Consider the following 27,324-nt stretch of genomic DNA (forward strand, 5'->3'; position numbering starts at 1 on the left):
TACCAGACGCATTTACATGAGACACGGACTTTCAAAGTAAAACAGGAAACATAACACAGACTGAACTTACAGACACAGACTCACGGGCAGGCAATACAACAGAGGGAACATAGACGTGGGACCAGGGCAGACACAGACACTGACTGGACACGGGGATATAGCAGACAGGGGAGACAGCAACTAAGGATTACACAGAGACATAAACCATAAGACAGAACTCTAACAAAGAAACCAAAGACTAGAAATGATAAATAATATAATAAACTCAAAAACCCTGGGTCAACGACCCAGGCATCCTAACACTCTCTTGTTGAACTCTTCCTCAGGACTGAGGTCGAGTTTAGATGAAGATGGGCTCAAACTTTGTGATGCCAGCTACCAGAATGCCAGAATGCTTAATTCTGAGGTACTGTCCCAGTTGTCTACATATCTTTCTCACTTGACCCATGAGCAACAGTTAGATATTGAAAGCCTTGTCAACATTCATTTAAAACTCTTTGGGGACTAGCCTTCACGTACTACTGTAATAGAGCACAACATTGATGTTGGGAATGCAGTGCCTATTAAGCAGCATGCTTACCGTGTGAATATGGCAAAAAGGGAAATGATAAACAAAGAAGCAGACTACCTTCTGAAGCATGGATTGGCTATCCCAAGCTATAGTCCATGGAGCTCTCTGTGCCTGGTTACGCCAAAATCAGATGGAACACCTCCCTTTTGCACAGATTTCCGCAAGTTAAATGCAGTAACAGTACCTGATTCTTTCCCACTGCCCCGTATTGAGGACTGTATTGACAGCGTCAGATCTGCTGCTTATGTGAGTAAGCTTGACCTTCTTAAAGTTTATTGGCAAGTTCCTTTTACAAAAAGAGCATCAGAAATCTCAGCTTTCGTAACACCTGATCACTTTTTACAATATACATGTGACCCGTGGTAGGTACCGTTTTCATGGATGCCTGGATGTTAAACTCAATTGTTACACCTGGTAGAGCAGAACGCTGATCATTTTATTAAAGATGAAAGACTTTAGACAGTTTTTCAACTCTCAGTAATGCCATAGTGATCGTTTGATATATGGACCTGCAGCGGAGTTTAGGCCCAGACACAGCTACTGACATCAGACTTAACAACCGGATTGTGTTAGCTGTGCAACCTGGGACTGGCTACTGATGTTGTCACCTTGTCGAGTGTATTTATTAAAGATTTGGTATCGGCTTTTGCACTTCCTCATAAGATATTTATTCTGATCTATAAACTCTTTGATCTTCATTTCCTCTGAGTCTGGGGAATCTTGAATTAAGACAACTGTAACAACAAAAAAACAAAAAACAAACAACCTTTATTTGTCACATACACAATTATACAGGGTACAACATGTATTGAAATGCTTTGTGTCCGAGCTGCATATTTAAACACTTTCTCTGAGAAATACTGGTTTATTTTCTCAGTGACAGCCTGCTGCTGCTGTTCTCCACTTTGAGCACAGTGAGAAAAGCATGAGACCCTGGTGTGCACTTAGTGATCCACCTCATTATTTCAGCCTTCAGCTCGTCCTCTGATCTACCTGGGCCAAAGGTTTCTTCCAGTTAAAAGGGAGGTTTTCCTTCCCACTGTTGCCAAAGTGCTTGCTCGTAGGGGTCATATGATTGTTGGGTTTTTCTCTGTATCTATTATTGTAGGGTCTACTGTACAATATAAAGCACCTTGAAGTGACTGTTGTTGTGATTTGGTGCCATATAAATAAAACTGAATTGAATTGAATTGAATTGAGTGTTAATCAGGGTAATCCTTCTTCCATGGAGAGATTTGGACTCTGTTTGGCATTCAGTGTTAACTATAAATGCATCTTCTCCAAACATGGTGTTTGCTAGGCTCCTTTTCCCAGCTTCACTGTCTCCCAGCAGGACAATCCTGTACATTTTTTCCACTGAAAGGAAGTGAAGACAGAAAATAATTGGAGATTATCTATCGGAATTTCAGGAGCGGGACCACGCCTCTAAAGACGCTCCTTCCGGTTGTCATCTATATAGGTTCCACCAGTTCTGCAAGCTGTTCTCATTTCATGCCCCACCCTCCCTCCCTCCTTGTTTTCAATTCTTTAATGTCTTCACTTCTATTTAGTGCATGGGGATCTGTCAGGGCCAGGAGCTGTCGCCAGTCCCCTGCGAGGCCTTCCCCAAACCACAGCTCAATTCATGTCCAAGCATTCACCTTTACCTACTAAAACGCAAACTTCAAGTGAGATGGACGCACCTGCTTGGCATCTGCTATCATGCCTCGCCGGCATAAAAAGCTGTTCTTGCCTGTGGTGGGTGTTGTTGTTGGTATGTTGAGCTGGCAGCGGGAGAGCTGCAGCTGTGTGTGTGTGTATACCAACCGTGAGCAAAGTGTAAATAAAAGTATGCTGAAAGCAGTAAAATGTCGTTAGGTCTGCTGTGGTTGTTTACAGTAATGTTTTACATTCACTTATGTAATAAAATTATTTGGAAAATGTACATGTAATCTACTAATTGAAATTACAGATTTTGTCATGAATGGTTTATGCACAGGGTTGAAGTCCTGATAGATCATTTAAGTCCAGCTGAGGCCTCGACTTTGACTATGACAGAACCTTGATTTTTTTTTCTTTTCCAGCTATTCATTTGTGCTTCATCTTCCTGTTGCATGACTCTGTTTCTATCAAATTTTAACTGTTGGACAGATGGTATCACAAACTTTACTCTCGAGTGCTTTGACATACAGAGGAGTTTACAGTCAACTCAATAACTGCTAAGTTAAAATTTCTCGTGCTTGCAAAAATAAGCCCAACTCTTCACCAATCCAACACTGTGTCGTGCTGTGAGGTGTTTAAGTTGTTCTGCTGGGTTTGGATTTTGTCAAACATTGCACACCTAACACCTCCACCTCATTCTTTTTTTATGTCCAAAGAACATTATTCCAGAGGTCTTGTGGGTTTTTTTTTTAGCTTCCATGTTCTTTTTAGAGAACAAACAAGCCATACCTTTTTTGTAATTAAACTCATAAATGGTAAATGACTCCTGTGGAGTCTAAGATTTAGAGCTTTGTTTTATTTATCTTTTTTATATTTAGTTTTGCACTTGTGAATAATAAGAGTTTCTGAAACTGATGGCTTTTGTCATTGACATTGTGCTGACACATTCTTGAATTCCACAGATCAACAAACTCTAAAACCTTAAGCATCTTTTTCATTCTTTCTTTTTCTTCCTCCTTCCTTGTTCTGAGTACTTCCTCTACCCAGAACTGGTTTGTGCCGAATGCTCAGAAAGAGGATGCTTTCACTTTTTTAATACAAAAAACCCAACAACAAATAACAAAGGAGGAACTGAAGCTGCCATCATTAAGTAAACTGAAGGTGGCTGTGATGGTAAATCATTGTATTAAAATTATTTTAGTTTGTGTATTTAATTTTGAGTATCTTAAAATAGGTTACTGTTTCTACCCTTTCACATAGAAAGAAAAAAGATGTGTGTACTGCCCCGACTATTAGGCCCAAAATGCACTGCACATCATTTTTGTGGCCTCTCATGGTCTTTACTGTGTGTGTCCTGCTAATACCATACCTTACTAATACCATACACATATTTTGTGTACAGTTCAAATGTATCAAACCATGCCATGTGTGAATGCTCCCTGGTTGGTGTGATTGTGCTGTCCTACACTTTGTTCGACCAAGAAATGATTGTCTTTCAGTGCTCAGCAGTGCCGTAGTTGTATTGTATGTGACACGACCTTTTGTATAGAAATATCACTTTAATTACTAAACAGTTTATCCAAAAGTCCTTGAATTAAAGTCGGAACTACGCACTTCAATTTCACATCATTTAAAATGTACTATAGTGGGAATACAAAGCAACATTAAGAAAAGAAAAAAAATCCTAACTGTAATTCATATGGAAGCAGTAAGGATATAGTTTTCTGCATTTTCACTTAGTTTTTATTAAATAAATAATTACGCATATGAAAGGACATAGAGAGAGAGCTGTGCAACATACTTTGTTTCAAAACAACACCCTGTGACATCACAATGACACCATAACTCTTCGCAAAATCTCACACTGCATGAATATATCTTAAAATCTGAAGCTTTTACAGCTCATAGAGGCCAAAGATTTCATGCTTTAAGGTAATAGTTCAAAGGTCAGACATCAGCATGTTGTAATAAAAACGTCATAGTTTTAGTGGGTTCTGAATCACCGGGTGCTACTTGTTTGTTTCTGTAAAACAGTACAAATATATAAAAAACCCAGTGGTTTGGATTATAAATAAGTGTAAAGTGTAAAGCAAGGCCAGCTTTGACTCATAAACCAAGTGCTCAGTCAGACTGAAGAACAGGAAGTTTAGTGCAGAGCTACACAGGCATGTTAATAAAATACAGGAAACCAGTACAGGGAGAAAAAGCAGAACTATGTAACACACACACACACACATCAGGTCAGCCCAGAAAAAGTTGTTTTGATCGAAACTATGTGTGACGTGTAAAGGACCAAAATAACACCTATATGATACACATTTTTGGCTTCTAATGCTAGAGATTTGCAACTGGCTTTGGGCTGTGCATGTCTCTATCTTCCGGAAGATGATTGAATAAATAATTATAAATATTTTAAATAACTGAGTCGTGTTCTCTTTATTCAGTAAAAGAATGACAAGAACCAGATTTATTATTTAGTGCCGAAAACCCAGGATTCTTTTACGGCTGAGAGGACAAATTCGGCTTAAGGTGAAATCGTAAAATGAAGCGAATGGAGAGCTGGCTCGACAATACAAATACAAATACAATACACAGCCTGTTAAAGCAAAGTGTGCAAATTGCATGAATTCTAAATTATCTGTTCGCCGAGTTAATGATCTTCACTATTAAATTGGCTCAGTAGTGGTAAAACTAAAGTCTGTTCAGTAGATTACTGGTGAATGTTTGTGTTGATTTTGGTTAATTTCTGAGAATAAAAGTAAAGCTTTGGGGTAACAATAATGAAACTTTGAGAATGACAGTAGTGAGTTAAAGGTAATATGGTATTTAATGGTGAAAGAGAAAAAAGAAGTTAATGTGTGTGTTAAGAAAAGACCGTAGAATAGGTAATTGGTTATTTCTTTGAGGGATTTAAGTCCCTATTGGTTATAAGGTTGGACCTACATCGATTAAAACCTTCTGTCAGAGTTTTGATTGTTTTTTAAATGAATTTAAATTACTTTAGAACAGAAGTTAGACTTCTAAGAAGTGCACAAGTTCACAGGTGGGAACTTCCTCCTTCTCACGGACACATGAGAAGATTTATCCCAGGTGGTGACTGGAAGGACTTGGGACCCTTCTTAATAACCAGTGATCGAAGAATCACTTTGCCGTCTAGGACGGTATATGCACTTTTTTGGCCAGCAAAGCTAGGCTTGGGCGTTGGACACTTCTAACAATAAAATAGGTTGTGTAGAAATCGGGCCAGTCACAGTTTGGAACTGATACGGGTTAATTGGTCAGAAAAAGGTTAGACCTTGGCATTGGACGCTTTTAAAGTTGTCAAAATTGTGTAGGAAAAGTCGAAAAGTCTGGTACCAGCAGATGTTTGTGTAAAAGTATGTCTTCACATTTGGTGTCTTTTGTTATATGTATAAATGTGCGAATATATAGTGAAGTGTAAAATTCTCTTTGGGGTGTACAGTCAGAAGTAGATATTGTTTTGAAAGTGTGACAGAGAATGGTGTGATGTGTGTGAGAAGAGCTACTAAACACCTGAGTGAATTGTGCTAAATTGGTGCTCAAAGTATTGTGTGAATTGTGCTGCAGAGCTGAGCTAAGAGAATTGTGACGTGTGTTGAAAAACTGTTAATTGTGCTGAGGATGTGTGCCAAAGGAATTCTGCTAATCATGCTGAGGACTTCGATGTGAAGGATTTCTTTTTTGGTAATGCTTGCAAGTTTAAAAACCTTAGTATCTACCTGTGCGAACCTGTTCAGTTTGTGTGCGTGTCCGAGGGTGCATGTTTTTATGTTAAAAGTAAGTAAAATTACAGAGGGTACAGTATATATATATAGTGTGTGTGTGTGTGTGTGTGTGTGTGTGTGTGTGTGCGTGTGTGTGTGTGTGTGTGTGTGTGCGCGTGTGTGTGTGTGTAAGAAGCACTCGGTGAGTGTGTGTGTCTGTGACAGGAAGTGAAATGTTTGCAGGCAGTTTGATGGAAATTGCCTGGTGTGTGTGCAACGTGAGATTGAGAAAGACGCCTTAAAATCTAGGTATAAGAATTAGAGAAATGAAAGGAAATGAGATTAAATAAATGTCTTAGTGCATTAATACAGGTGCCCATGGACTTGGCTCAACCTCCTGGATGAGTACAGTGGCAAAATGTTAGATTAACTTAATTGGGACGACAAACAGGCCATGTTTTGGCTGAAAATTTCACAGCTTCACCTTTCATCCTGTCTTTATCCTGAGAAGAAGCTGTGAGGACGGTCAATCTCTTCCTGAAGACAGAAGACAGGCAGAGCAACACTGTGGACTTCAAGAATTAACAGCAGGCAAAAGACAGCAGGACTGACCTAAAACTCTGAAGGTTCCAGGAGCATGTATAAATACCATGGTGGGAAACATGCGCTCTGATCACCAGCTGGGAAGTGTACCAGTGACATCATTGTGTGGATGGACTTGATGGGACTGTCTGAGTTTCAGATTTGCCATGCAAAGTCAAACAGCAAAATAAGAGACTGAAAATAAGAAGAGAATGAACAGAGAAGAAGAAACAGCTGATTTGGGCCTGTGCTTGCAGGAGATTCGGGAGCACACACAGGCAACTGTGAGAAGAGTAGATGAGGACAGGGGAGAGGTGAAGGCTGGACGTGTTAAGGTGAGAGCATATGAAAATTGGGTTTAAAATTGAGGCTGAACTTGTGGAGGTTTAGAAATGTCCAGAGCATCGCAATAGAAAGGTAAATAAAATAAATTAAGAAATTAAGAAATAAATAGACTAAATTACATAAATGAATAGAAAATATACATACACAAGTAGAAATACGTGAAATTATTTTTGGAGAGAATGAGGAGCGAGACAGTTTGAATCCACAGCTCAGCACAAATATGCATAAATTAATCTGAATACAAACCCATACATGCAATGAAGACCAGCTTACACTCATGAATGTTAATATATTACATAAATGCTAAATGGTGTAGTTTTAATAGACATTTGCTATCAGATGCTGAGGTTATCCATTGCTGAGGAATAACTCGAGAATCTGCACGACAACTGGGGGCTTTTGTGAAAAGGAAAATATAGGGGTGTTACCAAACGATGATCAGATAATAAATTTAATTCAAAGTTGTAAATTGGAAGTGGTCGTGTGCTGATTGAGCAAAAGAAGTTATTACTGTAAGAAGAAAAATAATAATTATTATTTTTTTGGTAATGTTTTGAATATGCATTTCTGTTGTTGTTGAGATATGACTTAATATGCAAATTAGTTGAATGAGTGGAGACAAAACAAAACAAACAAACAAACAAAAAAAACCGAGTTCCTGTTTGAATGTATGAGTGAAGCTTGCACTGAGAGAAACATATCCCTGACTGTGTGAGAAGAATTGCTTGGTAAAATATATGATAGCATGGTACAGGATAATTAATAAAATAATAATTTGTCCTTTCTCAAGACAAGCATCCAGCTTGGGTTGCTGCAACTTACAGATTTATAGATAATAATCTTAAAACTTCATCCAATTGTCTTTTTCAGTTATTTAAAATATACATTTTCAAAATGCAGGTGTAAATATTTCTGTTGGGTTCTAGGGTTAACTTACCGAGCATTTTTGCAGTGAATGAGCAAGAAGCGGAGCTTGACAAACATTGTGTGTCTTGTTGCATTTAAACCCAGTAGACATTCCCAGGTTACTTTCACTTGCTATTGGAAATATGTTCATATTGGAGGTGGGGATAGCTGGGGGTTTCCCATTATTTGGAAACAAATTGTTCCATGCATTTTGTTTCGTCTTTTACACAGAATACATTAAATTAAATTAAATAATTATAACCCAGTCTGTTTTTTTGTTCAGATTGAAGCTTTACTTTTTTCCTTTCTAGTTACTGGAACATTGCTGGTAATCTTCCACTTCCAAGGTTGTAATTATTTAAACTTTTAAATTTTAGGCGTTTCATTTTCAGTGATTGAAAACCAACATATAATTGGAGGCCGCATTAAAAAATTGTGGATATCAATACTTTAAATTGTTTAGAATGTATTATTTCCGTGTGCTAGCTCGTGTTTTTCCTTTACTTTTTTGAGTGATTTACAATTTGTAAGTGTTATTAAAACTATTTACTGTTTAGACTTGGTTTATTTGTATGTATTTAGAGCTGTGTTTGAATACAGGAGGCAAAAGTTGTAGTTGATGGAGATATGGCCAGTCAATCAAGTCGATCAATAACCTATTGAAGTGCAGACTTTCAGCTGCAAGTATCTCAAACTCTATAATCTGATAACTGACTTATGTCTGTAACTAATTTCCTGATGACCTGTTCCTGTGTAATTCTTCTCTGTGTTGTTTGTTTGCTTGGGTTTTTTTAAGTGTTCCTTCTTTCTTGTTTTGAGTACTTCCTCCGCATGGAACTGGCTGCTCCAGTATGCTTCAGAAGAGAGCATATCTTTCAGTTACAACGGTGAGTGCAGAAAGGGTTTATTTTAAAACCCTTAAATTAAAACTCGCATTTTTCTTATTTGATTTGGAATCAACTGTGTGATATATAGAGGTTAAAGGGCAAAAAAATGTGTCTTTGGCCAATATATTATAGACTTAACTGTGTCTCACATATCCCTTCCATGTCTTCAGTAGCTCCAACACCTGCTAGTTGGTCCTGCATTTATTCTCTTTTCAACATAAGTAAGCAGTGGAATGACTTATTTAAGAACAATGAGAAAAGAACGGCTTGATATTTGACATTCTGTTGTTTTATAATTGAAAACATGGGTCTCTGACTGATTTCCAAATATGGTGTAGGCCAGAATGATTTGAGCCTATAAAGTTTATTTTTTACCAAGAGGTAAAAAATAAACTTTCTTAATGTCTTTGTTAGTTCTTAGGTTTTGGTTCTATGTTCCCACAGTTATGTGTCAGTATCCGGTCTGAGTTCTGTCAATGTATGTTTCCTGTTTTACTTTGAATGGTCTTGTCTCATGTTAGTGTATTCTGTTTTACGTCCTTGTCTTGTCATGCCCAGTTACTCCTAGCTGTGCTCTCCCTCTGTGTATTTAAGCCTTGCGTTTGCCTCTGTTATTTGCTGGTTCATCTGCATGTCATCCCCTGTATTTCTGCCGTGTGTCTCTCCATGTTTTCAGCTTCAACTTCTCAGGTTTTCAGGTTTCTAGTCACAGGATTTTTGTACCTTATATTATTATTTTGTAGCTGTTCCCAGTTTAGGTTTTGTTAGTGTAATTCACTGCCATGCTCTGCTTTGGTTTGTATTTTGTTTTCCTTTATTAATAAACTTTCGTCAGAGCTGTCATCAGCGTTTCCGTTTGGATCCACATCCTACATCTCCTGACGATCTGCCTCTCAGATCGTGACACAATCAGGTATCCTTTTTATTCAACAACTCTCAAACACGTCTCCTGAATAAACCCAGCCGATTCTTCTATGATGAATCAAACTCCTCCACATTTGATGTTCTTTTGGGATAAACCTTAGTCTTCAGGTCACCCCACAAAATCAAAGCGATTCCAGACAGGGCTTTGTGCAAATACAATAAAGCTTTCAAATCTGAAATAAACATTTTGGCAAATTTCTTTTTCTATTTGCCCAAACTCAGACTGTCCTGTGATGCTTTTTTCCCCCCAATTCAATTCAAGTTTATTTCTATAGTACCAAATCACAACAACAGTTGCTTTAAGTTAGACATTGCATTTTAGAGTTCAGTTTAAAATCTAACAGTCTAACAAATGTAAATATATACTTTTTAATATTTGTTAATATAATTGTACCTGTTGGGGCTCTAAAAATAATTTACCACTATTACTGCACCCTTGTTTCCGAAACTGCATTTGCAGTATCCAATACCAATGTTTAAAAGATGTATTTGCTCTATTTACCCATATATGACAAGTAAGTGAATATAAGGCTAAGGTGTTACTAAAAGAAAGAAAAACAATTTGAAAAGAGAAATATGTTTCATTCTTTTATTGTTGAGTAATGCATCATAGAATGTTTCAGCTTAAGTAAAAAATCAAACATTATATTGCAAAATAGCTTACATTATAAGGTGTCCACAAATTCCAAATTTCTTCATTATATTGAAAAATGTAAATACATAAAGTAGAAAATAAATAAAAGAATAGTAATGTAAGTACAAAACGGATGAAGATCCCAAATTGAATGCACTATTACATTTGTGAATGTTAAGGGAACATAGGACACATATACAGTGAACTGCACTTAACTGCGTTAAAACAATTAAAATGCAAACAATCCTACAAGAATCTTTTTATGAGTCAAAAATGTTAGTTTTTCAAGACAAGGAGGAGAGAAAGTAAGAAGAGAAGCATTCAAATCATAAAAACCTTTAAGATCTATCATTGCTATATTGCATGTTCTGTATTATTAAATCATTTATAATACCACTGGTAAACTGGGAACAGGACCCCCCCCCCCCCTCCACACACACGCATACACTCACACACACACACACACTAACTAGTGTCAGAATTTCATTACAAGATAATAATAATAAAAAAATTTATAATAAAAATAATAATAACACAAATCCCTAACTGTAATAAGAAAAGAGTCACTGTAATTGGCACTTTGAGCAAAAGCCTTGATAGAAGCAATGCGTAAAGTCAGTAAGTCAAAAGTATTATTTGATGACTGTGACACAGGTCTTGCAAAAGTTGACATACTTTCGGTCCCCACTAAATTACTTTGCATATATTTTGTGTTACCAGTTTGCAGACTTTGCTCACTGTTTGAATTAACCATGTTCCTGCCTAATGTTTTTTTAAGAACTAACTGAAATGCTGCCCTACCTGATAATATTGTTCCTCTGAACCCTAAAAGGAATCACAGAAAAGCACCCACCATGCTGCATAATCCACCACCTATTCTTTCTATTACGTTGCTTATTTCTGGATAAACATTATGATACTTTGGTTCAACTGTAATTACCCAGTTAAATATTATTGATAATTTTTTTAAATGCCCATGCTGCTATGCAACCTCCGAACCTGAAGCTGCCCATTCTGCTTATTTGTTTTTTTTTGTTGTTGCCTTATCTATTGTAATGTGGTTGTTATGTGCTTTAAAAATGCTCAGCCACTGCTACTATGATGAATAAGGCAATTGATCAGTGTTAGCGTTCCTGCAATAAATGCTGCTCAAACCCCTAAGCCTCCTTCTGACCCTGAAAGAAACACAAGTGGAGACCCCACCTTTCTGCGTAGTTCGCCATGGACCTAGTGTGGTACTTATCTTACTTTTTGGAATATCAAGATTCTTTTTTGTTATACTCCAATGACTACGACTGTTATTAGTGATACTATCAGTTCTACTGCTACTATTACTCCACACTTTGATGTTGTTCCCACGAACTCTTACAACAAGCCAAAGAGAGTGCCGTCCACGCTTTCTATGACTACGCATTCTACAAATTGGCTTATTTGCTGAATTACGCATATGAGTACTACCTAAAATGTTTTTAAGTGTTCTTATCTGTTTTATTGTTAATGCTAGTCGATCCCATAACATAGTTACTATAGAGGTGGAAACCAAGCCTAAAAGGGCACTCATGATACTCTTTAAAACATTCAGCAACAATTCTCTTACTTTCCTTGACTTCTTTATTACCCGTGCTCCTGGCCCTGTTGCTCCAAAAATTAAGGGACTGTGAAATCTTCTTATCAGTCTAAATATGAATGCTACTACACGTCTAAATGTTGCGCCGGTTAACCCTGAAACTGAGCCCAATAGAGCTCCCGCCATGCTCACCAATCTAGCTCCTGCCCATTGTGTCAGGTTATGTACTTTTTGGATCACAAATTCTCTTGCCAGTGCTGCTCCAATGTCTAACCTTACTTTCAGTTGTGTTATCAATGCTACTGTGTGTTGAATTACAATGCATGCTCTTTGCGACACACACTCTCCTACTGTTATTGCTTTTTGCTTTACCCATGGCCCTGCCTGAGTGGCTCCAATCTCTAATTTTCTTTGAAGTGTTAACATCAGTTCAGCTGTGAGAGTTGCACCACCCTGTAAAATGGTCATTCCTAACTGCAAAAAGAAGCCAAATGGATTAGCCACCATACTCCCTAATCCAGCAGCAACCAAATGTTTTATGTTGCTTGCCTTTTGGAATGCCCATGCTGCTGCCCCTCTTATTCCAATGCCGTATGCTGTCTTCGCTGCTCTTATCAGTCCATCTTTGAGTCTTGCTCCAAGCCCTAATATTCTTCCTTGTAACTGCAAAATGGAGCCAAACAAACCACTCACCATGCTTCCAAATCCAGCTCTTAACAATTGTGCTCCTTTGCTTGCTTTTTCAGTGACCTATTCCAGTAAGTCTTTTAACTTTTGAATTACCCCTGCTCCTGCCCCAGTGGCATCAGTAAATAATGTCGTTTTAAATGCTGTTATTAAGGCTACTGCAAGTGCTGCTCCAATCCCAAATACTTGTCCAATTAACCCGAGGAACAAGCCAAATGGACCACCCCTCATGCTCTCTACACCATTACGTACCCATTCTGTGACTTGGCTTACTCTTTGGATTACCCGTGCTCCTGGCCCTGTTGCTCCAAAGTTTAATGACGCTTTAACTGCTGATATCAGTCTAAATGTGAATGCTACTACACGTCTAAATGTTGCGCCGGTTAACCCTGAAACTGAGCCCAATAGAGCACCCGCCATGCTCACCAATCTAGCTCCTGCCCATTGTTTCAGGTTGTGTACTTTTTGGATCACAAATTCTCTTGCCAGTGCTGCTTCAATGTCTAACCTTACGTTCAGTTGTGTTATCAATGCTACTGTGTGTTGAATTACAATGCATGCTCTTTGCGACACACACTCTCCTACTGTTATTGCTTTTTGCTTTACCCATGGCCCTGCCTGAGTGGCTCCAATCTCTAATTTTCTTTGAAGTGTTAACATCAGTTCAGCTGTGAGAGTTGCACCACCCTGTAAAATGGTCATTCCTAACTGCAAAAAGAAGCCAAATGGATTAGCCACCATACTCCCTAATCCAGCAGCAACCAAATGTTTTATGTTGCTTGCCTTTTGGAATGCCCATGCTGCTGCCCCTCTTATTCCAATGCCGTATGCTGTCTTCGCTGCTCTTATCAGTCCATCTTTGAGTCTTGCTCCAAGCCCTAATATTCTTCCTTGTAACTGCAAAATGGAGCCAAACAAACCACTCACCATGCTTCCAAATCCAGCTCTTAACAATTGTGCTCCTTTGCTTGCTTTTTCAGTGACCCATTCCAGTAAGTCTTTTAACTTTTGAATTACCCCTGCTCCTGCCCCAGTGGCATCAGTAAATAATGTCGTTTTAAATGCTGTTATTAAGGCTACTGCAAGTGCTGCTCCAATCCCAAATACTTGTCCAATTAACCCGAGGAACAAGCCAAATGGACCACCCCTCATGCTCTCTACACCATTACGTACCCATTCTGCGACTTGGCTTACTCTTTGGATTACCCGTGCTCCTGGCCCTGTTGCTCCAAAGTTTAATGACGCTTTAACTGCTGATATCAGTCTAAATGTGAATGCTACTACACGTCTAAATGTTGCGCCGGTTAACCCTGAAACTGAGCCCAATAGAGCACCCGCCATGCTCACCAATCTAGCTCCTGCCCATTGTTTCAGGTTGTGTACTTTTTGGATCACAAATTCTCTTGCCAGTGCTGCTTCAATGTCTAACCTTACGTTCAGTTGTGTTATCAATGCTACTGTGTGTTGAATTACAATGCATGCTCTTTGCGACACACACTCTCCTACTGTTATTGCTTTTTGCTTTACCCATGGCCCTGCCTGAGTGGCTCCAATCTCTAATTTTCTTTGAAGTGTTAACATCAGTTCAGCTGTGAGAGTTGCACCACCCTGTAAAATGGTCATTCCTAACTGCAAAAAGAAGCCAAATGGATTAGCCACCATACTCCCTAATCCAGCAGCAACCAAATGTTTTATGTTGCTTGCCTTTTGGATTGCCCATGCTGCTGCCCCTCTTATTCCAATGCCGTATGCTGTCTTCGCTGCTCTTATCAGTCCATCTTTGAGTCTTGCTCCAAGCCCTAATATTCTTCCTTGTAACTGCAAAATGGAGCCAAACAAACCACTCACCATGCTTCCAAATCCAGCTCTTAACAATTGTGCTCCTTTGCTTGCTTTTTCAGTGACCCATTCCAGTAAGTCTTTTAACTTTTGAATTACCCCTGCTCCTGCCCCAGTGGCATCAGTAAATAATGTTGTTTTAAATGCTGTTATTAAGGCTACTGCAAGTGCTGCTCCAATCCCAAATACTTGTCCAATTAACCCGAGGAACAAGCCAAATGGACCACCCCTCATGCTCTCTACACCATTACGTACCCATTCTGCGACTTGGCTTACTCTTTGGATTACCCGTGCTCCTGGCCCTGTTGCTCCAAAGTTTAATGACGCTTTAACTGCTGATATCAGTCTAAATGTGAATGCTACTACACATCTAAATGTTGCGCCAGTTAACCCTGAAACTGAGCCAAATAGAGCACCCGCCATGCTCTCCAATCTAGCTCCTGCCCATTGCATCAGGTTGTGTACTTTTTGGATGACAAATGCTCTTGCCAGTGCTGCTCCAATGTCTAACATTACTTTCAGTTGTGTTATCAATGCTACTGTGTGTTGAATTACAATGCATGCTCTTTGCGACACACACTCTCCTACTGTTATTGCTTTTTGCTTTACCCATGGCCCTGCCTGAGTGGCTCCAATCTCTAATTTTCTTTGAAGTGTTAACATCAGTTCAGCTGTGAGAGTTGCACCACCCTGTAAAATGGTCATTCCTAACTGCAAAAAGAAGCCAAATGGATTAGCCACCATACTCCCTAATCCAGCAGCAACCAAATGTTTTATGTTGCTTGCCTTTTGGATTCCCCATGCTGCTGCCCCTCTTACTCCAATGCCGTATGCTGTCTTCGCTGCTCTTATCAGTCCATCTTTGAGTCTTGCTCCAAGCCCTAATATCCTTCCTTGTAACTGCAAAATGGAGCCAAACAAACCACTCACCATGCTTCCAAATCCAGCTCTTAACAATTGTGCTCCTTTGCTTGATTTTTCAGTCACCCATTCCAGTAAGTCTTTTAACTTTTGAATTACCCCTGCTCCTGCCCCAGTGGCATCAGTAAATAATGTCGTTTTAAATGCTGTCATTAAGGCTACTGCAAGTGCTGCTCCAATCCCAAATACTTGTCCAATTAACCCGAGGAACAAGCCAAATGGACCACCCCTCATGCTCTCTACACCATTACGTACCCATTCTGTGACTTGGCTTACTCTTTGGATTACCCGTGCTCCTGGCCCTGTTGCTCCAAAGTTTAATGACGCTTTAACTGCTGATATCAGTCTAAATGTGAATGCTACTACACGTCTAAATGTTGCGCCGGTTAACCCTGAAACTGAGCCCAATAGGCCACCCGCCATGCTCACCAATCTAGCTCCTGCCCATTGTTTCAGGTTGTGTACTTTTTGGATCACAAATGCTCTTGCTGATGCTGCTCCAATGTCTAACATTACTTTCAGTTGTGTTATCAATGCTACTGTGTGTTGAATTACAATGCATGCTCTTTGCGACACACACTCTCCTACTGTTATTGCTTTTTGCTTTACCCATGGCCCTGCCTGAGTGGCTCCAATCTCTAATTTTCTTTGAAGTGTTAACATCAGTTCAGCTGTGAGAGTTGCACCACCCTGTAAAATGGTCATTCCTAACTGCAAAAAGAAGCCAAATGGATTAGCCACCATACTCCCTAATCCAGCAGCAACCAAATGTTTTATGTTGCTTGCCTTTTGGATTGCCCATGCTGCTGCCCCTCTTACTCCAATGCAGTATGCTGTCTTCGCTGCTCTTATCAGTCCATCTTTGAGTCTTGCTCCAAGCCCTAATATCCTTCCTTTTAACTGCAAAATGGAGCCAAACAAACCACTCATGCTTCCAAATCCAGCTCTTAACAATTGTGCTCCTTTGCTTGCTTTTTCAGTCACCCATTCCAGTAAGTCTTTTAACTTTTGAATTACCCCTGCTCCTGCCCCAGTGGCATCAGTAAATAATGTCGTTTTAAATTCTGTCATTAAGGCTACTGCAAGTGCTGCTCCAATCCCAAATACTTGTCCAATTAACCCGAGGAACAAGCCAAATGGACCACCCCTCATGCTCTCTACACCATTACGTACCCATTCTGCGACTTGGCTTACTCTTTGGATTACCCGTGCTCCTGGCCCTGTTGCTCCAAAGTTTAATGACGCTTTAACTGCTGATATCAGTCTAAATGTGAATGCTACTACACATCTAAATGTTGCGCCAGTTAACCCTGAAACTGAGCCAAATAGAGCACCCGCCATGCTCTCCAATCTAGCTCCTGCCCATTGCATCAGGTTGTGTACTTTTTGGATGACAAATGCTCTTGCCAGTGCTGCTCCAATGTCTAACATTACTTTCAGTTGTGTTATCAATGTTACTGTGTGTTGAATTACAATGCATGCTCTTTGCGACACACACTCTCCTACTGTTATTGCTTTTTGCTTTACCCATGGCCCTGCCTGAGTGGCTCCAATCTCTAATTTTCTTTGAAGTGTTAACATCAGTTCAGCTGTGAGAGTTGCACCACCCTGTAAAATGGTCATTCCTAACTGCAAAAAGAAGCCAAATGGATTAGCCACCATACTCCCTAATCCAGCAGCAACCAAATGTTTTATGTTGCTTGCCTTTTGGATTGCCCATGCTGCTGCCCCTCTTACTCCAATGCCGTATGCTGTCTTCGCTGCTCTTATCAGTCCATCTTTGAGTCTTGCTCCAAGCCCTAATATCCTTCCTTGTAACTGCAAAATGGAGCCAAACAAACCACTCATGCTTCCAAATCCAGCTCTTAACAATTGTGCTCCTTTGCTTGCTTTTTCAGTCACCCATTCCAGTAAGTCTTTTAACTTTTGAATTACCCACGCTCCTGGCCCTTCTCTTCCAACATGTAATGCTGTTTTCATTGCTCTTTTCAGTCCTACTGTGAGTATTGCTCCACCACCTAATAATGTTCCTATAAGGAAGCCAAAATTTGCATTCACCATCTTGACTAGTCCACCACCAGCACTTTCTCCCCCTTTGCTTAACTTTTGCAAAACCTGTTGTACTACCTTGCTTATTATTTGCATTACCCACTTGTTTATTTCTTTCATTATCAATGTCCCTGCCCCTATTGCTTCTATGGCTAATGCTGCTTTAAAGGCTGTTATTAATCTTATTTTGAATGCCACTACACTCATAAATCCTGTTCTTGTTAGCCAAAAAAAGATTGCAAATAGAGCACACATCATGCTCCCTAATCCACCGCTTACCCCTGGTTTAGTTTTTGTTTTTGTCTCTGTAATTTCTATTTGTCCTTCTCCTTTTCTTGCAACTTCTTTCATCCTTTCCTTTTCCATTGATGGTTTGTGTTCATCTAGCTCTTTTGTAATTTCTTCCGTTTTTCTTTCTTTTTCTTCATTTTCTCCTTCGTCTTTATCTTTTGCAGTGCTTCCTTCTTTCGCTTCATTTGTTGTTCCTGGGGTTAAAACCACAACAACTGGCCCAAAGAAGGCATTTGCCACTGATTCTGCGGCATGACCTTTAAATTTGATCAATCCATTATTATAGACACTGTGGCTAGACTTTTTGCAGGAATTTTCTTGTGGTAACATCTTACTGGTGTAACACTTTCCTTTATTTTCTTTAACTATCTGATCCACTGTGTTTAGGAGTGCCTCCACCTGGGACTGGTCTCTAAAAGATTTTCCCAATTTGCTATACTTGTTATCAATGAAATAGTATCGACCCTTGATTTTCATGACCAAATCACTCAAACATTTATTCTGAGCCATCAACTTCTGAGTCTTCATTCCTTCTGGGAGAGTGTCTTCCTGAGTAAAGACAACTGTAGCATATTTAAAAACTTCCTCTGAGAAATATTGGCTTATTTTCTCAATGACAGCCTGCTGCTGCTCTGTGGATTTCTCCACTTTGAGCACAATGAGAAAAGCATGAGGCCCTGGAATGCATTCACTGACAGACTTCAATATTTCAAGCTTACGCTTCTCCTCTGAACCACATGGGGCATAGAAATCAGGAGTGTTGACCAAGGTTATCCGTCTTCCATGGAGAGATTTGGACTCAGTTTGACATTCCGTATTGTCAACCTTGAACAGTTCTTCTCCAAATATGGTGTTTGCTAGACTGTTTTTCCCAGCTTTAGTGGCTCCCAGAAGCACAATCCTGTACAATTTTTGCACTGTAAGGAAATAAAGACAGAAAATGAATAATGTTTGTTTAATGCTGTTCTGGTACTGAGTCTGACGAATGTATTAAGCATTAGTAAGGTAGTATTGAAGGATAACTGAAGGGTAGTATGTAACTTATATATACCAATATAAACGTTTATTCTTATATTATTATGTTTGCATAATAAAAAATATATTTATATGTTCTGTATGTCCCTGTGCTTTTTCTGTATCATTTTTCGTTGTAAAGATAGCTACAATCTTGATCATTAAATATATAAATTTGCTTTTAAATACTTTGTTAATGTCACAGTGGAAATTTGTATTTATCTTGTGTATTAGTTTTATTCTGATTTTTAGTGTTTATTTATGAGGGTAGTTTTATTTGCATGGTTTTATTCTGTTTTTATTGCATGGTTTTATTCTGTTTTTATTGCATGGTTTTTAGTGTTTTATTTGGCATGGTTTTAATCCATTGTGGACTGGCTGCACATGGGACAAATTAGCTGATAGGGATCACCTGCTGAGGCATGGGTGTGTCCAGAGGTGGTCTATCAGCGGTGTAAAGACCTTTTAAAAGCAGGCTAGCTGAGCACTGGAGGAGAGAGGCCCCAGACTGGAAGAGGAATGCTAGACGGCCAGGTGAAAAAAAAGGGACCCCGGCCAGCGTGACACAGCGACCCAGTTCCAACAGTGAGAAGGGCGACAGTGGGAGACGCTGTGTAGCCCGACGTCCCGGGGCTAGCGATTTTTCCCATCGGGCTACCAAAATCTATCTCTGCCCTGCCCGTCCGGCTATCGTAGGAAGGAAAAATATATGTCAATGCTTTTGCATTCTTTCGGAAATGTAGCTGGGTAATTATGTCATTGGCATCGATGAGCCACTGTCAATATGTGACATATTGAAATCGCGTTTGAATTTGCGCTTGTTTTTTGCTTTCACTTTGCAATCATGCGAACTGTGTATAGAGAGCGACAGCACTGATCTGTGAGTGATGATAATTTGTGCACCAATTCCTCTGACATCGTCTTATTAATCGTTAGCTTACTACGCAAACATGACAAGTGAAATCTCCCGCAGCAAGCTTAAACATGTGAGAGGTTGATCGCGCAGAGAATCGCTGAGCTTATGTGAGTGCGTGTGTAAAAGCAGCAGGATATATATATTTTAGTTCTGCTGAGCCAAATAAGACAGGTCAGGGTGAAGAAGTGACAGCCAAAGAAAAGCTTACCACAAAACGGAGAAGTTATGACAAATCAGACTATAAGGCAAAAAGAAAGTGCAGCTTCATGGTTTCATGGACAAAAGAATTTCTGTGGCTGCAATATGACGAGCTAAATAACCAGGGCTGCACATAAGTGGTCCGCAGGTGCGCATTCGCTGTCAAAATAAAAAACACGCACAAGGGTTAGGGTTAAATTTAAAAACTGTACTTTTGAGTTAAAATATATATTTCTAATTTTAATAAATGACAAATTAAAAAGGCATGAACATTTTATTTTGTATCGAAAAAATATCGAACCGTGACACCAAAGTATCGAACCGAACCGAACCGTGAATTTTGTGTATCGTTGCACCCCTAATATATATATATATATATATATATATATATATATATATATATATATATATATATATATATATATATATATATATACTGAGGGGATTGAACTACCAGAAGGCAACATTGCAGACATAGAGGACAGTTACAAGTACCTGGGGATCCCGCAGGCAAATGGGAACCATGAAGAGGCCGCTAGAAAGGCTGCAACCACCAAGTACCTGCAGAGGGTCAGGCAAGTCCTGAGGAGTCAGCTGAATGGTAAGAACAAGATCCGGGCCATCAACACATACGCCCTGCCCGTGATCAGGTACCCTGCTGGGGTAATAAGCTGGCCAAAGGAGGAGATAGAAGCCACTGACATAAAGACAAGAAAGCTCCTGACCATGCATGGAGGGTTTCACCCCAAGTCCAGCACCCTGAGGCTGTACGCTAAGCGGAAGGAAGGGGGCCGGGGACTGGTGAGTGTCAGCACCACAGTCCAGGATGAGACAAGGAACATCCAAGAATACATTGGGAAGATGGCCCCAACTGACCGAGTGCTCAGTGAATACCTCAGGCAGCAGAAACCCAAGAAAGAGGAGGGAGACGAGGAACCATCATGGAAGGACAGGCCCCTGCACGGTATGTACCACCGGCAGATAGAGGAGGTGGCTGATATCCAGAAATCCTACCAGTGGCTGGACAAAGCTGGACTGAAAGACAGCACAGAGGCACTAATCATGGCAGCACAAGAACAAGCTCTGAGTACAAGATCCATAGAGGCTGGGGTCTATCACACCAGGCAAGACCCCAGGTGCAGGCTGTGTAAAGATGCCCCAGAGACTATCCAGCACATAACAGCAGGGTGCAAGATGCTAGCAGGCAAGGCATACATGGAACGCCATAACCAAGTGGCCGGCATAGTGTACAGGAACATCTGTGCCGAGTATAACCTAGAAGTCCCGAGGTCAAAATGGGAGATGCCCCCAAGGGTGGTGGAGAATGACCGAGCTAAGATCCTGTGGGACTTCCAGATACAGACGGACAAAATGGTGGTGGCTAACCAACCGGACATAGTGGTGGTAGACAAACAGAAGAAGACGGCCGTAGTGATCGATGTAGCGGTTCCCAATGACAGCAATATCAGGAAGAAGGAACACGAGAAGCTGGAGAAATACCAAGGGCTCAGAGAAGAGCTCGAGAGGATGTGGAGGGTGAAGGTAACGGTGGTCCCCGTGGTAATCGGAGCACTAGGTGCGGTGACTCCCAAGCTAGGCGAGTGGCTCCAGCAGATCCCGGGAACAACATCGGAGATCTCTGTCCAGAAGAGCGCAGTCCTGGGAACAGCTAAGATACTGCGCAGGACCCTCAAGCTCCCAGGCCTCTGGTAGAGGACCCGAGCTTGAAGGATAAACCGCCCGCAGGGGCGTGCTGGGTGTTTTTTATATATATATATATATATATATATATATATATATATATATATATATATATATATATATATATGTATGTATGTATGTATGTATATATATGTATGTATATATATGTATGTATGTATGTATGTATATATATATACACATATATGTATATATATATATATACACATATATGTATATATATATATATATATATATATATATATATATATATGTATGTATGTATGTATGTATATATATGTATGTATATATATGTATGTATGTATGTATGTATATATATGTATGTATGTATATATGTATATATACATATGTATATATATACTTATATGTGTGTGTGTGTATATATATATATATAAAAAAAAAAAAAAAACACACCCAGCACGCCCCTGCGGGCGGTTTATCCTTCAAGCTCGGGTCCTCTACCAGAGGCCTGGGAGCTTGAGGGTCCTGCGCAGTATCTTAGCTGTTCCCAGGACTGCGCTCTTCTGGACAGAGATCTCCGATGTTGTTCCCGGGATCTGCTGGAGCCACTCGCCTAGCTTGGGAGTCACCGCACCTAGTGCTCCGATTACCACGGGGACCACCGTTACCTTCACCCTCCACATCCTCTCGAGCTCTTCTCTGAGCCCTTGGTATTTCTCCAGCTTCTCGTGTTCCTTCTTCCTGATATTGCTGTCATTCGGAACCGCTACATCGATCACTACGGCCGTCTTCTTCTGTTTATCTACCACCACTATGTCCGGTTGGTTAGCCACCACCATTTTGTCCGTCTGTATCTGGAAGTCCCACAGGATCTTAGCTCGGTCATTCTCCACCACCCTTGGGGGCATCTCCCATTTTGACCTCGGGACTTCCAGGTTATACTCGGCACAGATGTTCCTGTACACTATGCCGGCCACTTGGTTATGGCGTTCCATGTATGCCTTGCCTGCTAGCATCTTGCACCCTGCTGTTATGTGCTGGATTGTCTCTGGGGCATCTTTACACAGCCTGCACCTGGGGTCTTGCCTGGTGTGATAGACCCCAGCCTCTATGGATCTTGTGCTCAGAGCTTGTTCTTGTGCTGCCATGATTAGTGCCTCTGTGCTGTCTTTCAGTCCAGCTTTGTCCAGCCACTGGTAGGATTTCTGGATATCAGCCACCCCCTCTATCTGCCGGTGGTACATACCGTGCAGGGGCCTGTCCTTCCATGATGGTTCCTCGTCTCCCTCCTCTTTCTTGGGTTTCTGCTGCCTGAGGTATTCACTGAGCACTCGGTCAGTTGGGGCCATCTTCCCAATGTATTCTTGGATGTTCGTTGTCTCATCCTGGACTGTGGTGCTGACACTCACCAGTCCCCGGCCCCCTTCCTTCCGCTTAGCGTACAGCCTCAGGGTGCTGGACTTGGGGTGAAACCCTCCATGCATGGTAAGGAGCTTTCTTGTCTTTATGTCAGTGGCTTCTATCTCCTCCTTTGGCCAGCCTATTACCCCAGCAGGGTACCTGATCACGGGCAGGGCATAGGTGTTGATGGCCCGGATCTTGTTCTTACCATTCAGCTGACTCCTCAGGACTTGCCTGACCCTCTGCAGGTACTTGGTGGTTGCAGCTTTTCTAGCGGCCTCTTCATGGTTCCCATTCGCCTGCGGGATCCCCAGGTACTTGTAACTGTCCTCTATGTCTGCAATGTTGCCTTCTGGTAGTTCAATCCCCTCAGTTCTGACTACCTTCCCTCTCTTTGTTACCATCCGACTACACTTCTCCAGTCCGAACGACATTCCAATGTCATTGCTGTATAGCCTGGTAGTGTGGATCAGTGAATCGATGTCTCGTTCACTCTTGGCATACAGCTTGATGTCATCCATGTACAGGAGGTGGCTGACAACTGCTCCGTTCCGTAGTCGGTATCCGTAGCCAGAACTGAGGGGATTGAACTACCAGAAGGCAACATTGCAGACATAGAGGACAGTTACAAGTACCTGGGGATCCCGCAGGCGAATGGGAACCATGAAGAGGCCGCTAGAAAAGCTGCAACCACCAAGTACCTGCAGAGGGTCAGGCAAGTCCTGAGGAGTCAGCTGAATGGTAAGAACAAGATCCGGGCCATCAACACCTATGCCCTGCCCGTGATCAGGTACCCTGCTGGGGTAATAGGCTGGCCAAAGGAGGAGATAGAAGCCACTGACATAAAGACAAGAAAGCTCCTTACCATGCATGGAGGGTTTCACCCCAAGTCCAGCACCCTGAGGCTGTACGCTAAGCGGAAGGAAGGGGGCCGGGGACTGGTGAGTGTCAGCACCACAGTCCAGGATGAGACAACGAACATCCAAGAATACATTGGGAAGATGGCCCCAACTGACCGAGTGCTCAGTGAATACCTCAGGCAGCAGAAACCCAAGAAAGAGGAGGGAGACGAGGAACCATCATGGAAGGACAGGCCCCTGCACGGTATGTACCACCGGCAGATAGAGGGGGTGGCTGATATCCAGAAATCCTACCAGTGGCTGGACAAAGCTGGACTGAAAGACAGCACAGAGGCACTAATCATGGCAGCACAAGAACAAGCTCTGAGCACAAGATCCATAGAGGCTGGGGTCTATCACACCAGGCAAGACCCCAGGTGCAGGCTGTGTAAAGATGCCCCAGAGACAATCCAGCACATAACAGCAGGGTGCAAGATGCTAGCAGGCAAGGCATACATGGAACGCCATAACCAAGTGGCCGGCATAGTGTACAGGAACATCTGTGCCGAGTATAACCTGGAAGTCCCGAGGTCAAAATGGGAGATGCCCCCAAGGGTGGTGGAGAATGACCGAGCTAAGATCCTGTGGGACTTCCAGATACAGACGGACAAAATGGTGGTGGCTAACCAACCGGACATAGTGGTGGTAGATAAACAGAAGAAGACGGCCGTAGTGATCGATGTAGCGGTTCCGAATGACAGCAATATCAGGAAGAAGGAACACGAGAAGCTGGAGAAATACCAAGGGCTCAGAGAAGAGCTCGAGAGGATGTGGAGGGTGAAGGTAACGGTGGTCCCCGTGGTAATCGGAGCACTAGGTGCGGTGACTCCCAAGCTAGGCGAGTGGCTCCAGCAGATCCCGGGAACAACATCGGAGATCTCTGTCCAGAAGAGCGCAGTCCTGGGAACAGCTAAGATACTGCGCAGGACCCTCAAGCTCCCAGGCCTCTGGTAGAGGACCCGAGCTTGAAGGATAAACCGCCCGCAGGGGCGTGCTGGGTGTTTTTTTTTTTACATATATGTGTATATATATATATATACATATATGTGTATATATATATATACATATATGTGTGTATATGTGTATATATATGTAATGCCACGGTCTGCCATAGCTGTCCGTGACAGAATACAAATGTGTAAATAATGTTAACCAAAATATTTTCAAATTGTATTTGTTTGCTATCAACCAAAGTCAGTAGCATTAAATTGTCCAAAATGTGCACCCATGAATCTGATGCTTTGCATTACCGTTTGTGATCTAAGGTTTAAATGTAGCTGCTTGGCCAGGGAAACCCATTCAATGAACCTCTTTACGTGCTACTTTTAAGCTAATCTGAAGGCCACATGAAGTTTGGAGGCCTGTAGCGATTGACTCTGCAGAAAATTGGTGACCTCTGCACACTATGTGAATCAGCATCCGACCCCACTCTGTGATTTTAAGTGGCCTACCAGTTTTTGGCTGACTGGCTGCTTAGTAGTGAGGAAATTTCATGATCCTGTCACGGTTCCACACTGGAATTCACTGAGGTCCTGAGAGTGACCCATTCTTTCACAAATGTTTGTAAACACAGTCTGCATGCCTAGGTGCTTGATGTTACACCCTTGTTGTTCATTTTAGTTTTCTCTAGCTATCTAGTTTCACGCTGTTTGTGATAGACCATTCATAGTTTAAAACGACTATGTGTTTATACACCACTCTCCATTTAATCACATAATATTAACTCCGACCAACTGGTTGTGGCAGATGGCTTACCAAAGCATCTTGAGGTGACTGTTGTTGTGACATGGTGCTATATAAATAAAACTGAACTGAACTTCCTCAATCTGCTGCAGTGAGGTATAAATACAGTAGTGCCTTAACACTAACTTCAGGCACAGTTTGGTAACTAAGGCGTTTCTCTTTAGTGGGTGGAGTACAGAACAAAGGCACACCTACTTGGACTGCATCAGTGTGCTAAGGTAACTTCCGCTTAAGCCATTACCTTATGTCTGCACTCACTGGATAAATCTATATTCATCTTCAGTCGTGTCTCAGCAGTGACATAGTGACTTCACTGGACTCTGAGACACTGAACTCATTCAGCCAAAAAAACATTTTGGTCCAGCAACTTATGTGTTTAGTCAGTTTTGATTTGCCTCTAAGACACAGCTGATTGTGTTTTTGTATTGGAGACCCAGCTGTATATTTTTGGTGCTGTTGTATTACTGTTATATTGCAAGTTTGCCACATTCCAATTGTGAGGGACCATTGTATACAACAAAATCAAGTAAATTAAAAGCATTTGTTTCTATTTACTTTCCATTTGGATCAAGTTTACCTTTTTTCAAGTAACTTACTAGATTTGACAGTGTCAGTTTCTTTTTTTAATAGTAGGCTTAGAACAACAATTTATTTTATCAGGATAGAGATTCCTGTCATCTGAAAATCCTACTGACTAAAACTCATGTCAACTCATGTCAACATGTCAGTATGCTGTTACCTCTGATGTACTTTTGACCTCCAGCTGCTCCTGCCATGCAGATCATTTTTGGTGACTCCAGAAGAGCTAAATAAGGAAGAATAACAAATAGATTAGCGTATTTGGTTAGGGCTGTTTTTTTATATTGCCACACAAAAAAGACTACTAATTTCAGTTCAGCTAAATTGCTTTACTAAAGCACAAGCACAAGCTAAATTGTGCTTGTGCGAATGGGTGTGAATGGGTGAATGCACAAGTTGTGTAAAGCGCTTTGAGTGCTCAGAAGAGTGGAAAAGCGCTATATAAGAACTAGTCCATTTACCATTTACCATTTACTACACCAAAAGGAAATAGGCAATGTTTTTTTAATACACTGGACAATAGACAAATTAATACACTGTCACCAAAATGCTGTATTTGTTTATTTATTTAGAATACCTTTCTCAGGTTTGATTCTTCCAACCTCTTTCTGTGTTTTGTCTTCTGCTTCTGTTGTCTCAGCTTTTGCTCCTGTCTTTTTTTTCATGTTTTCCTGCAAAACTGTAATATTTGGCCCAAAGAATGCTTCTTTCAAAGGCTCAACGGCAGGGCCTGTTAAGTTGATCCATACATGCATAGAGACACCACCTGGATTCATCGGTTCTAAAAGACACAAATAGCAACATCTAATTAATATACAAATACCAAGAAAAAGGCTTCAAGACCAGCTGGTTTCTATTCAGCCATAGAGCTCATCCACATACTAACCAATAAAGTCAAAGTCTGTCTTTATGTTTCTTGGGGTGTTTGCTGAACAAAGCATGATCAAACACTCTGAGGTCAAAACAGTGTTTTGTTAAATTTGATTTAACATTGAAATGTAAATGTTAAATTTGTCATTGGCATTTTTTATTCTGTAGAGGCCACATATTAGTCAAATAACTTATGTAGTGTAATCCAGTTAATAAATTATCCCAATGACTCTTGCCTCACAAATACCACAAGCAATTGAATTTTCTCCAACAAGGCTGCATGCTTGGCTTGGTGTAAGGTTTCACATTTGCCATTACCGACTTACACACAGTAGGCTTAAAGCATCATCCAAGTGTATTTTGAAAGCATACTTTATCTAAAATATTAGTTTTCAAAATGCAGATGTTGTGATGCCCACAAAGTGTTAATGTTAAAAGTACTTACCAGACATGGT

At 40.9% G+C, this 27,324-nt stretch overlaps 1 protein-coding gene across 1 annotated transcript in view; it reads right to left on the reverse strand.

The window, feature by feature from the left end:
- The window catches only part of LOC146714431 (uncharacterized), a 33,337-nt gene extending 8,113 nt beyond the window's left edge, over positions 1–25,224 (reverse strand). Inside the window, exons 1-2 of the mRNA XM_085439959.1 lie at positions 25,203–25,224; positions 17,165–18,486 (exon numbers count right to left, since the gene is read on the reverse strand). Coding sequence (XP_085296085.1) covers positions 17,165–18,486; positions 25,203–25,224 — 1,344 coding nt within the window. The remainder of the gene's footprint in view (positions 1–17,164; positions 18,487–25,202) is intronic.
- Positions 25,225–27,324: the final 2,100 nt, after the last annotated feature.

Source organism: Copadichromis virginalis, linkage group LG3, assembly GCF_057382275.1.
Source record: "Copadichromis virginalis isolate Kocher_CV1m ecotype Utaka linkage group LG3, C_Virginalis_male_GT1.1, whole genome shotgun sequence".
In the NCBI taxonomy this organism is placed as follows: domain Eukaryota; kingdom Metazoa; phylum Chordata; class Actinopteri; order Cichliformes; family Cichlidae; genus Copadichromis; species Copadichromis virginalis.